General features: G+C 63.3%; 1 protein-coding gene across 1 annotated transcript in view; it reads left to right on the top strand.

Annotated features, from left to right (window-relative positions):
• mylpfa (myosin light chain, phosphorylatable, fast skeletal muscle a) overlaps positions 1–12,500 on the top strand; it is a 31,409-nt gene that overhangs the window by 12,003 nt on the left and 6,906 nt on the right. Inside the window, exons 4-5 of the mRNA XM_072484013.1 lie at positions 5,227–5,331; positions 8,888–8,966. Coding sequence (XP_072340114.1) covers positions 5,227–5,331; positions 8,888–8,966 — 184 coding nt within the window. The remainder of the gene's footprint in view (positions 1–5,226; positions 5,332–8,887; positions 8,967–12,500) is intronic.

The following is a 12,500-nucleotide window of genomic DNA, read 5'->3' on the forward strand; positions in this document are numbered from 1 at the left end:
AGTACTGAGGGAGCGCCGCACTGTCGGAGGGTCAGTACTGAGGGAGCGCCGCACTGTCAGAGGATCAGTACTGTGGGAGTGCTGCACTGTCAGAGGGTCAGTACTGAGGGAGTGCTGCACTGTCAGAGGATCAGTGCTGAGGGAGTGCCGCACTGTCAGAGGGTCAGGACTGAGGGAGTGCCGCACTGTCAGAGGGTCAGTACTGAGGGAGTGCCGCACTGTCAGAGGGTCAGTACTGAGGGAGTGCGGCACTGTCAGAGGGTCAGTACTGAGGGAGTGCCGCACTGTCAGAGGGTCGGTACTGAGGGAGTGCCGCACTGTCAGAGGGTCAGTACTGAGTGAGTGCCTCACTGTCGGAGGGTCAGTGCTGAGGGAGTGCCGCACTGTCAGAGGGTCGGTACTGAGGGAGTGCCGCACTGTCAGAGGGTCAGTACTGAGGGAGTGCCTCACTGTCGGAGGGTCAGTGCTGAGGGAGCGCTGCACTGTCGGAGGGTCAGTAGTGAGGGAGTGCTGCACTGTCAGAGGGTCAGTACTGAGGGAGTGCCGCACTGTCAGAGGGTCAGTGCTGAGGGAGTGCCGCGCTGTCAGAGGGTCAGTACTGAGGGAGTGCCGCGCTGTCAGAGGGTCAGTACTGAGGGAGTGCCGCACTGTCAGACGGTCAGTACTGAGGGAGTGCCGCGCTGTCAGAGGGTCAGTACTGAGGGAGTGCCGCACTGTCAGAGGGTCAGTACTGAGGGAGCGCCGCACTGTCAGAGGGTCAGTACTGAGGGAGTGCCGCACTGTCAGAGGGTCAGTACTGAGGGAGCGCCGCACTGTCAGAGGGTCAGTACTGAGGGAGCGCCGCACTGTCAGAGGGTCGGTACTGAGGGAGTGTCGCGCTGTCAGAGGGTCAGTACTGAGGGAGCACCGCACTGTCAGCGGGTCAGTACTGAGGGAGTGCTGCACTGTCAGAGGGTCAGTACTGAGGGAGTGCCGCGCTGTCAGAGGGTCAGTACTGAGGGAGTGCCGCACTGTCAGAGGGTCAGTACTGAGGGAGCGCCGCACTGTCAGAGGGTCAGTACTGAGGGAGTGCCGCACTGTCAGAGGGTCGGTACTGAGGGAGTGTCGCGCTGTCAGAGGGTCAGTACTGAGGGAGTGCCGCACTGTCAGAGGGTCAGTACTGAGGGAGTGCCGCACTGTCAGAGGGTCTGTACTGAGGGAGCGCCGCCCTGTCAGAGGGTCAGTACTGAGGGAGCGCCACACTGTTAGAGGGTCAGTACTGAGGGAGCGCCGCACTGTCAGAGGGTCAGTACTGAGGGAGTGCCGCACTGTCAGAGGGTCGGTACTGAGGGAGTGTCGCGCTGTCAGAGGGTCAGTACTGAGGGAGTGCCGCACTGTCAGAGGGTCAGTACTGAGGGAGCGCCGCACTGTCAGAGGGTCAGTACTGAGGGAGTGCCGCACTGTCAGAGGGTCTGTACTGAGGGAGCGCCGCCCTGTCAGAGGGTCAGTACTGAGGGAGTGCCGCACTGTCAGAGGGTTCAGTACTGAGGGAGTGCCGCACTGTCAGAGGGTCAGTACTGAGGGAGTGCTGCACTGTCAGAGGGTCAGCACTGAGGGAGTGCCGCACTGTCAGAGGGTCAGTACTGAGGGAGTGCCGCACTGTCAGAGGGTCAGTACTGAGGGAGTGCTGCACTGTCGGAGGGCCAATACTGAGGGAGTGCTGCACTGTCAGAGGGTCAGTACTGAGGGAGTGCCGCACTGTCAGAGAGTCAGTACTGAGGGAGCGCCGCACTGTCAGAGGGACAGTACTGAGGGAGTGCTGCACTGTCAGAGGGTCAGTACTGAGGGAGTGCCGCACTGTCAGAGAGTCAGTACTGAGGGAGTGCTGCACTGTCAGAGGGTCAGTACTGAGGGAGTGCTGCACTGTCAGAGGGTCAGTACTGAGGCAGTGCCGCACTGTCAGAGGGTCAGTACTGAGAGAGTGCTGCACTGTCAGAGGGTCAGTACTGAGGGAGTGCGGCACTGTCAGAGGGTCAGTACTGAGGGAGTGCGGCACTGTCAGAGGGTCAGTACTGAGGGAGTGCCGCACTGTCAGAGGGTCAGTACTGAGGGAGTGCTGCACTGTCAGAGGGTCAGTACTGAGGGAGTGCCGCACTGTCAGAGGGTCAGTACTGAGGGAGCGCCGCACTGTCAGAGGGTCAGTACTGAGGGAGTGCCGCACTGTCAGAGGGTCAGTACTGAGGGAGTGCGGCACTGTCAGAGGGTCAGCACTGAGGGAGCGCCGCACTGTCAGAGGGTCAGTACTGAGGGAGTGCCGCACTGTCAGAGGGTCAGTACTGAGGGAGTGCTGCACTGTCAGAGGGTCAGTACTGAGGGAGTGCTGCACTGTCGGAGGGTCAGTACTGAGGGAGTGCCGCACTGTCAGTGGGTCAGTACTGAGGGAGTGCTGCACAGTCAGAGGGTCAGTACTGAGGGAGTGCTGCACTGTCGGAGGGTCAGTACTGAGGGAGTGCCGCACTGTCAGAGGGTCAGTACTGAGGGAGTGCTGCACTGTCAGAGGGTCAGTACTGAGGGAGTGCCGCACTGTCAGAGGGTCAGTGCTGAGGGAGTGCCGCACTGTCGGAGGGTCAGTACTGAGGGAGTGCCGCACTGTCAGAGGGGCAGTACTGAGGGAGTGCCGCACTGTCAGTGGGTCAGTACTGAGGGAGCGCCGCACTGTCAGAGGGTCAGTACTGAGGGAGCGCCGCACTGTCAGAGGGTCAGTACTGAGGGAGCGCCGCACTGTCAGAGGGTCAGTACTGAGGGAGCGCCGCACTGTCAGAGGGTCAGTACTGAGGGAGTGCTGCACTGTCAGAGGGTCAGTACTGAGGCAGTGCCGCACTGTCAGAGGGTCAGTACTGAGAGAGTGCTGCACTGTCAGAGGGTCAGTACTGAGGGAGTGCGGCACTGTCAGAGGGTCAGTACTGAGGGAGTGCGGCACTGTCAGAGGGTCAGTACTGAGGGAGTGCCGCACTGTCAGAGGGTCAGTACTGAGGGAGTGCTGCACTGTCAGAGGGTCAGTACTGAGGGAGTGCCGCACTGTCAGAGGGTCAGTACTGAGGGAGCGCCGCACTGTCAGAGGGTCAGTACTGAGAGAGTGCCGCACTGTCAGAGGGTCAGTACTGAGGGAGTGCCGCACTGTCAGAGGGTCAGCACTGAGGGAGCGCCGCACTGTCAGAGGGTCAGTACTGAGGGAGTGCCGCACTGTCAGAGGGTCAGTACTGAGGGAGTGCTGCACTGTCAGAGGGTCAGTACTGAGGGAGTGCTGCACTGTCGGAGGGTCAGTACTGAGGGAGTGCCGCACTGTCAGTGGGTCAGTACTGAGGGAGTGCTGCACTGTCAGAGGGTCAGTACTGAGGGAGTGCTGCACTGTCGGAGGGTCAGTACTGAGGGAGTGCCGCACTGTCAGAGGGTCAGTACTGAGGGAGTGCTGCACTGTCAGAGGGTCAGTACTGAGGGAGTGCCGCACTGTCAGAGGGTCAGTGCTGAGGGAGTGCCGCACTGTCGGAGGGTCAGTACTGAGGGAGTGCCGCACTGTCAGAGGGGCAGTACTGAGGGAGTGCCGCACTGTCAGTGGGTCAGTACTGAGGGAGCGCCGCACTGTCAGAGGGTCAGTACTGAGGGAGCGCCGCACTGTCAGAGGGTCAGTACTGAGGGAGCGCCGCACTGTCAGAGGGTCAGTACTGAGGGAGCGCCGCACTGTCAGAGGGTCAGTACTGAGGGAGTGCCGCACTGTCAGAGGGTCAGTACTGAGGGAGTGCTGCACTGTCGGAGGGTCAGTACTGAGGGAGTGCCGCACTGTCAGAGGGTCAGTACTGAGTGAGTGCCGCACTGTCAGAGGGTCAGTACTGAGGGAGTGCCGCACTGTCAGAGGGTCAGTACTGAGGGAGTGCCGCACTGTCAGAGGGTCAGTACTGAGGGAGTGCTGCACTGTCAGAGGGTCAGTACTGAGGGAGTGCCGCACTGTCAGAGGGTCAGTACTGAGGGAGTGCCGCACTGTCAGAGGGTCAGTACTGAGGGAGTGCCGCACTGTCAGTGGGTCAGTACTGAGGGAGTGCTGCACTGTCGGAGGGTCAGTACTGAGGGAGTGCTGCACTGTCAGAGGGTCGGTACTGAGGGAGTGCCGCACTGTCAGTGGGTCAGTACTGAGGGAGTGCTGCACTGTCGGAGGGTCAGTACTGAGGGAGCGTCGCACTGTCAGAGGGTCAGTACTGAGGGAGTGCTGCACTGTCAGAGGGTCAGTACTGAGGGAGTGTTGCAGTGTCAGAGGGTCAGTACTGAGGGAGTGCTGCACTGTCAGAGGGTCAGTACTGAGGGAGCGCCGCCCTGTCAGAGGGTCAGTACTGTGGGAGTGCCGCACTGTCAGAGGGTCAGTACTGAGGGAGTGCTGCACTGTCGGAGGGTCAGTACTGAGGGAGCGTCGCACTGTCAGAGGGTCAGTACTGAGGGAGTGCTGCACTGTCAGAGGGTCAGTACTGAGGGAGCGCTGCACTGTCAGAGTCAGTACTGAGGGAGTGCCGCACTGTCAGAGGGTCAGTACTGAGGGAGTGCCGCACTGTCAGAGGGTCAGTACTGAGGGAATGTCGCACTGTCAGGGTCAGTACTGAGGGAGTGCCGCACTGTCAGAGGGTCAGTACTGAGGGAGTGTCGCACTGTCAGAGGGTCGTACTGAGGGAGTGCTGCACTGTCAGAGGGTCAGTACTGAGGGAGCGCAGCACTGTCAGAGGGTCGTACTGAGGGAGTGCTGCACTGTCAGAGGGTCAGTACTGAGCGAGTGCTGCACTGTCAGAGGGTCAGTACTGAGGGAGCGCCGCACTGTCAGAGGGTCAGTACTGAGGGAGTGCCGCACTGTCAGAGGGTCAGTACTGAGGGAGTGCCGCACTGTCAGAGGGTCAGTACTGAGGGAGCGCCGCACTGTCGGAATGTAAATCCGAGCGACTGATCTGCTGGATGTAAACAATCCCGTGAACAACATCGGAAGAGGAGCAATAGGTTGGCGGGTTTGGAGTCAGGAGGACATAATTGGCGTTGGACCACGTCTCGCGTGAAGTTTTGTCGGGCGCACTGTAGGATGAACTCCGACAATGGTGAGCTCTCTATGTCTCGGGTTCTTTCTCTCTCTCTCTCTCTCTCTGTCTCTCTCTCTCCCTCTTTCTCTTTCTGTCTGAACCTCCTTCTGCCTGGTTGACTCTGTCTCTGAATCCCCAGGTCGCATGAACGTGAAGGGTGATGAGTTGGAAGCCATGATCAAAGAAGCCCCCGGTCCCATTAACTTCACTGTCTTCCTTACCATGTTCGGAGAGAAGCTCAAAGGTGGGTTTGGAGTTGTTCACCCCTCCCCACACTCTACCACCACCCCCAAACTCGGGTCAGCCCCTTTCCTCCCTGTCACTCACATTGTTTCCCTTGACATTGACCTGATGAGTGCAAGGCGCAAAGCTTTGACAAAATGACTTTTTCCATCATTGCTTCAGTTCCATCCAATCAAACCACCTGATTGAACTCACACACAGACACACACTCACACACAGACACACACTCACACACAGACACACACTCACACACAGACACACACTCACACACAGACACACACTCACACACAGACACACACTCACACACAGACACACACTCACACAAACTCAGACACACACTCACACACAGACACACACTCACACAAACTCAGACACACACTCACACACAGACACACACGCATATTCTCACACATACAGACACACACTCACACACACACACACACAGACACATATTCACACACACTCACACAGACACACTCAAACACACTCACACATGTTCACACACACAGACAAACACACACATGGACACACACAGACACATATTCACACACACTCACACACAGACACACACACAGACACATATTCACACACACTCACACAGACACACTCAAACACACTCACACATGTTCACACACACAGACAAACACACACATGGACACACACAGACACATATTCACACACACTCACACATACACACTCACACACACACAGACACAGACACATATTCACACACACTCACACATACACACTCACGCATACACACAGACACACACTCACACACAGACACACACTCACACATGTTCACACACGCACTCACACACATGCACACACACTCACACAAAGTATCTCTCTCATGCACACTCACGCTCACACTCAAAGTCTTTCTTACTCACATCACACTCACACAGACTCCAAACACTATTCCAATCCCAGACCAGATTCCAAGAATTGCCAGGATACCGAATAGAAACCCCAATATTTTAGTTTATTTTAAGACTGTGCGGAACAAATGATTCTCTCCAGGATTGATTGTAGTGAAGAAATAGGGAGTTGGTAATTCTGAAACAAAACTTTATTATGGATACAATATTAAAGTTTTTAACTTCACACCCTAAAAGTACAGCCCCTTAAACACTGCTACTCAATTCCCCATTAAACAACAAGAAAAGAAACATCCAGCTCTCAGTCTATCTCACTGTGGGAGAATTGCGGACTCGGCATCAGGCAGATCAGAATTCGACTCCTCTCTCCAAAGTTTCTGCACCAAACACTGCCTCTCTAAAACTTTTCCAAGTGTCTCTCTGCCTTCCTCATCTGCACCCAGCAATGAACTCACCCCCCCAAGCTGAAAAGCAAATGATCTCTACCGGCTGCAAAGCCACATTAACTCCCCAGGGACTTCCCCAGTCGAACCACAGTCCATTAGCCCAGACTGAAAACACATTCCTGTGTCAGTTTCACCTTCCGGCTTCTGCAAGCACCTCCCAGACCCTGCAAAACAGAATTCTTAAAAGAAAACGTGACCACTGCAGTCAAACACACTCTAACCCCAGGATTTTAACCCTTAAATTGCCCAATGCTTACAATCCAATAATCCTAAAGTCTTCCAGTCATCTCTCATACACACGCACACACACTCACTCACTCTCACACACACACTCACTCACTCACACACACACACACACAGTGACCCAGATCCCGGTGTGGGGCGTGGGGAGTGGGGAGTGGGGAGTGTGGCGTGGGGAGTGTGGCGTGGGGAGTGGGGCGTGGGGAGTGTGGCGTGGGGAGTGTGGCGTGGGGAGTGGGGCGTGGGGAGTGTGGCGTGGGGAGTGTGGCGTGGGGAGTGGGGCGTGCGGAGTGTGGCGTGGGGAGTGTGGCGTGGGGAGTGTGGCGTGGGGAGTGTGACGTGCGGAGTGTGGAGTGGGGAGTGTGGCGTGCGGAGTGTGGCGTGCGGAGTGTGGCGTGTGGAGTGTGGCGTGGGGAGTGTGGCGTGCGGAGTGTGGCGTGGGGAGTGTGGCGTGGGGAGTGTGGCGTGAGGAGTGTGGAGTGGGGAGTGTGGCGTGGGGAGTGTGGCGTGCGGAGTGTGGCGTGGGGAGTGGGGAGTGTGGTGAGGGCGTGGGGAGTGGGAGTGGGAGTGTGGCGTGGGGAGTGTGGCGTGGGGAGTGGGGCGTGGGGAGTGTGGCGTGGGGAGTGTGGCGTGGGGAGTGGGGCGTGCGGAGTGTGGCGTGGGGAGTGTGGCGTGGGAGTGTGGCGTGGGGAGTGTGACGTGCGGAGTGTGGAGTGGGGAGTGTGGCGTGGGGAGTGTGGCGTGGGGAGTGTGGCGTGGGGAGTGTGGAGTGGGGAGTGTGGCGTGCGGAGTGTGGCGTGGGGAGTGTGGCGTGGGAGTGTGGCGTGGGGAGTGTGGAGTGGGGAGTGTGGCGTGGGGAGTGTGGCGTGCGGAGTGTGGCGTGGGGAGTGGGGAGTGTGGTGTGGGGCGTGGGGAGTGGGGAGTGGGGAGTGTGGCGTGGGGAGTGTGGCGTGGGGAGTGGGGCGTGGGGAGTGTGGCGTGGGGAGTGTGGCGTGGGGAGTGGGGCGTGCGGAGTGTGGCGTGGGGAGTGTGGCGTGGGGAGTGTGGCGTGGGGAGTGTGACGTGCGGAGTGTGGAGTGGGGAGTGTGGCGTGGGGAGTGTGGCGTGCGGAGTGTGGCGTGGGGAGTGTGGCGTGTGGAGTGTGGCTGGAGTGTGGCGTTGGGAGTGTGACGTGCGGAGTGTGGAGTGGGGAGTGTGGCGTGGGGAGTGTGGCGTGGGGAGTGTGGCGTGGGGAGTGTGGCGTGCGGAGTGTGGCGTGCGGAGTGTGGCGTGCGGAGTGGGGCGTGGGGAGTGTGGCGTGCGGAGTGTGGCGTGGGGAGTGTGGCGTGGGGAGTGTGGCGTGGGGAGTGTGGCGTGGGGAGTGTGGCGTGGGGAGTTGGCATGCGGAGTGTGGCGTGGGGAGTGTGGCGTGGGGAGTGTGGCGTGCGGAGTGTGGCGTGGGGAGTTGGCATGCGGAGTGTGGCGTGGGAGTGTGGCGTGGGGAGTGTGGAGCGAGGAGTGTGGCGTGGGGAGTGTGGCGTGGGGAGTGGGGAGTGTGGCGTGGGGAGTGTGGCGAGGGGAGTGTGGCGTGCGGAGTGTGGCGTGGGGAGTGTGGCGTGGGGAGTGTGGCGTGGGGAGTGTGGCGTGGGGAGTGTGGCGTGCGGAGTGTGGCGTGGGGAGTGTGGCGTGGGGAGTGTGGCGTGGGGAGTGTGGCGTGGAGTGTGGCGTGGGGAGTGTGGCGTGGGGAGTGTGGCGTGGGGAGTGTGGCGTGGGGAGTGTGGCGTGGGGAGTGTGGCGTGGGGAGTGTGGCGTGGGGAGTGTGGCGTGGGGAGTGTGGCGTGGGGAGTGTGGAGCGAGGAGTGGGGAGGCTGTCCCGGGATATTGAGGTCCTCAGTTCCTCTGCCCCTGCCACCCAGCGGAGCCCGCGGACAAAGAGCTTCAGTTAGAGGGCAGAGGCGGGAAACTGCTCTGACGGCATCACTCAGCAACTCTCTCTCTCACCACCACACAGGCGCCGATCCTGAGGATGTGATCATGGCGGCTTTCAAGATTCTTGATCCGGAAGCGAAAGGGACAATAAAGAAGTCTTTGTGAGTATGCGGAGGGGAGGACAGCAGGGGGGAGAGAGGGGGGAGAGAGGGGGAGGGGAGAGAGGGGGGGAGAGAGGGGGAGGGGAGAGAGGGGGGGAGAGAGGGGGGAGGGGAGAGAGGGGGGAGGGGAGAGAGGGGGATGGAGAGGGGGGAGGGGAGAGAGGGGGATGGAGAGGGGGAAGGGAGAGAGGGGGATGGAGAGGGGGGAGGGGAGAGAGGGGGGAGGGGAGAGAGGGGGATGGAGAGGGGGGAGGGGAGAGAGGGGGGGAGAGAGGGGGGAGGGGAAAGAGGGGGGGAGGGGAGAGAGGGGGGAGAGGAGAGAGGGGGGAGGGGAGAGAGGGGGGAGGGGAGAGAGGGGGTGAGAGAGGGGGGAGGGGAGAGAGGGGGGAGAGAGGGGGGGAGAGAGGGGGGAGGGGAGAGAGGGGGGAGGGGAGAGAGGGGGGAGGGGAGAGAGGGGGTGAGAGAGGGGGGAGGGGAGAGAGGGGGAGTGGAGAGGGGGGGGAGAGAGGGGGGAGGGGAGAGAGGGGGGAGAGAGGGGGCGGGGGAGAGAGGGGGTGAGAGAGGGGGAGGGGAGAGAGGGGGAGTGGAGAGAGGGGGGGAGGGAGAGAGGGGGCGGGGGAGAGAGGGGGAGGGGAGAGAGGGGGAGGGGAGAGAGGGGGAGGGGAGAGAGGGGGCGGGGGAGAGAGGGGAGTGGAGAGAGGGGGGAGAGAGGGGAGGGGAGAGAGGGGGAGTGGAGAGAGGGGGGAGAGAGGGGGGAGGGGAGAGAGGGGGAGTGGAGAGAGGGGGGAGAGAGGGGGGAGGGGAGAGAGGGGGAGTGGAGAGAGGGGGGAGAGAGGGGGGAGGGGAGAGAGGGGGAGAGAGGGGGGAGGGGAGAGAGGGGGAGTGGAGAGAGGGGGGAGAGAGGGGGGAGGGGAGAGAGGGGGAGTGGAGAGAGGGGGGGAGAGGGGGGGAGAGGGGGAGGGGAGAGAGGGGGAGTGGAGAGAGGGGGGAGAGGGGGAGGGGAGAGAGGGGGTGGGGGAGAGAGGGGGAGGGGAGAGGGAGAGGGGAGAGAGGGGGGGAGAGGGGGGGGAGAGAGGGTGAGGGATGGGAGAGGGGGGAGAGAGGGGGGGAGGGGAGAGAGGGTGAGGGACGGGAGAGAGGGGGGTGAGAGGGGGAGGGGGGGAGAGAGGGTGATGGACGGGAGAGAGGGGGGAGAGAGGGGGGAGAGGGACGGGAGGGGGGGGAGAGAGGGGGGAGGGGAGAGGGGAGAGGGACGGGAGAGAGGGGAGTGGAGAGAGGGGGAGAGAGGGGGCGGGGGAGAGAGGGGGGAGGGGAGAGAGGGGGGAGGGGAGAGAGGGGGCGGGGGAGAGAGGAGGAGGGACAGGAGAGATGGGGAGAGAGGGGGGAGAGAGGGGGAGGGGAGAGAGGGGGCGGGGGAGAGGAGAGATGGGGAGGGGAGAGAGGGGGCGGGGGAGAGAGGGGGAGGGGAGAGAGGGGGAGGGGAGAGGGGGGCGGGGGAGAGAGGGGGAGGGGAGAGAGGGGGGAGGGGAGAGGGGGGTGGGGAGAGAGGGGGAGGGAAGAGGGGGGGCGGGGAGAGAGGGGGAGGGACAGGAGAGGGGGGAGAGAGGGGGGAGGGGAGAGAGGGTGAGGGACGGGAGAGAGGGGGGTGAGAGGGGGAGAGGGACGGGAGAGGGGGGGAGAGAGGGGGAGGGGAGAGGGGAGAGGGACGGGAAAGAGGGGGAGTGGAGAGAGGGGGGGAGAGAGGGGGCGGGGGAGAGAGGAGGCGGGGGAGAGAGGAGGAGGCACGGGAGAGAGGGGGAGTGGAGAGAGGGGGGGAGGGGAGAGAGGGGGGAGAGAGGGGGGAGGGGAGAGAGGGGGCGGGGGAGAGAGGGGGAGGGGAGAGAGGGGGTGGGAGGGGAGAGAGTGGGTGGGAGGGGAGGTTGGGGGAGGGACGGGAGAGAGGGGGGAGTGCAGAGAGGAGGGGAGTGAGGGGGAGGGGAGAGAGGGGGAGGGGAGAGAGGGGGTAGGGAAGAGAGGGGGGAGGGGAGAGAGGGTGAGGGACGGGAGAGAGGGGAGAGTGCAGTGAGGAGGGGAGTGAGGGGGAGGGGAGAGAGGGGGGAGGGGAGAGAGGGGGTAGGGGAGAGAGGGGGGAGGGGAGAGAGGGCGAGGGACGGGAGAGAGGGGGGGAGAGAGGGGAGGGGAGAGGGGAGAGGGACGGGAGAGAGGGGGAGTGGAGAGAGGGGGGGGAGAGAGGGGGCGGGGGAGAGAGGGGGCGGGGGAGAGAGGGGAGAGGGGGAGGGAGGGGAGAGGGGGGGAGGGTGGGAGAGAGGGGGTGGGAGGGGAGGGAGGGGAGAGAGGGGGAGGGAGGAGAGAGAGGGGAGGTGAGAGAGGGGGAGGGGGGAGAGGGGGACAGGAGGGAGAGAGGGGAGGGGAGAGAGAGGGGGAGGGGAGGGGGAGGGGAGGGGGAGGGGAGGGGGGAGGGAGGGGAGAGAGGGGGTGGGAGGGGAGTGGGGGAGGGAGGGGAGGGGAGGGGGAGGGGAGAGAGGGGGAGGGGAGAGGGGAGAGAGGGGGAGGGGGGGAGAGGGTGGCGGGAGGGGACTGGGGGAGGGAGGGAAGAGGGGGAGGGGAGAGAGGGGGAGTGGAGAGGGGGGCGGAAGGCGAGTGGGGGAGGGAGGGGGGAGGGGAGAGAGGGGAGGGGCGGGGGGAGGGGAGAGAGGGAGAGGGGAGAGAGGGGGAGGGGGAGAGGGGGGCGGGAGGGGACTGGGGGAGGGAGGGGAGAGGGGGAGGGGAGAGAGGGGAGGGGAGAGGGGGGCGGGAGGGGGGAGGGGAGAGAGGGGAGGGGAGGGGGAGTGGAGAGAGGGGAGGGGAGAGGGGGGCGGGAGGGGAGTGGGGGAGGGAGGGGGGAGGGGGAGGAGAGAGAGGGGGAGGGGAGGGGGGAAGGGAGAGAGGGGGAGGGGAGAGGGGGGGAGGGGAGAGAGGGGGCGGGGGAGAGAGGGGGAGGGGAGAGAGGGGGTGGGAGGGGAGAGAGGGGGAGGGGAGAGAGAGGGGGGATGGGAGAGAGGGGGGATAGAGGGGGGAGGGGAGAGAGGGGTAGGGGAGAGAGGGGGAGGGGAGAGGGGGGCGGGGGAGAGAGGGGGAGGGGGAGGGGAGAGAGGGGGAGGAGAGAGGGGGGCGGGGGAGAGAGGGGGAGGGGAGAGAGGGGGGGAGAGGGGAGAGGGGGGAGGGGAGAGAAGGGGCGGGGGAGAGAGGGGAGAGAGGGGGAGGGGAGAGAGGGGGTGGGAGGAGAGAGAGGGGGTGGGAGGGGAGGTTGGGGGAGGGACGGGAGAGAGGGGGGAGTGCAGAGAGGAGGGGAGAGAGGGGAGTGAGGGGGGAGGGGAGAGAGGGGGTAGGGGAGAGAGGGGGGAGAGAGGCGGGAGGGAGAGAGGGGGAGGGGAGAGAGGGGGCGGGGGAGAGAGTGGGAGGGGAGAGAGGGGGAGGGGAGAGGGGGGGGGAGAGAGAGGGGGGAGGGGAGAGGGGGAGGGGAGAGAGGGGGCGGGGGAGAGAGGGGGAGGGGAG

This window comes from Scyliorhinus torazame, chromosome 19 (genome assembly GCF_047496885.1).
Source record: "Scyliorhinus torazame isolate Kashiwa2021f chromosome 19, sScyTor2.1, whole genome shotgun sequence".
Taxonomy (NCBI): Eukaryota; Metazoa; Chordata; class Chondrichthyes; order Carcharhiniformes; family Scyliorhinidae; genus Scyliorhinus; species Scyliorhinus torazame.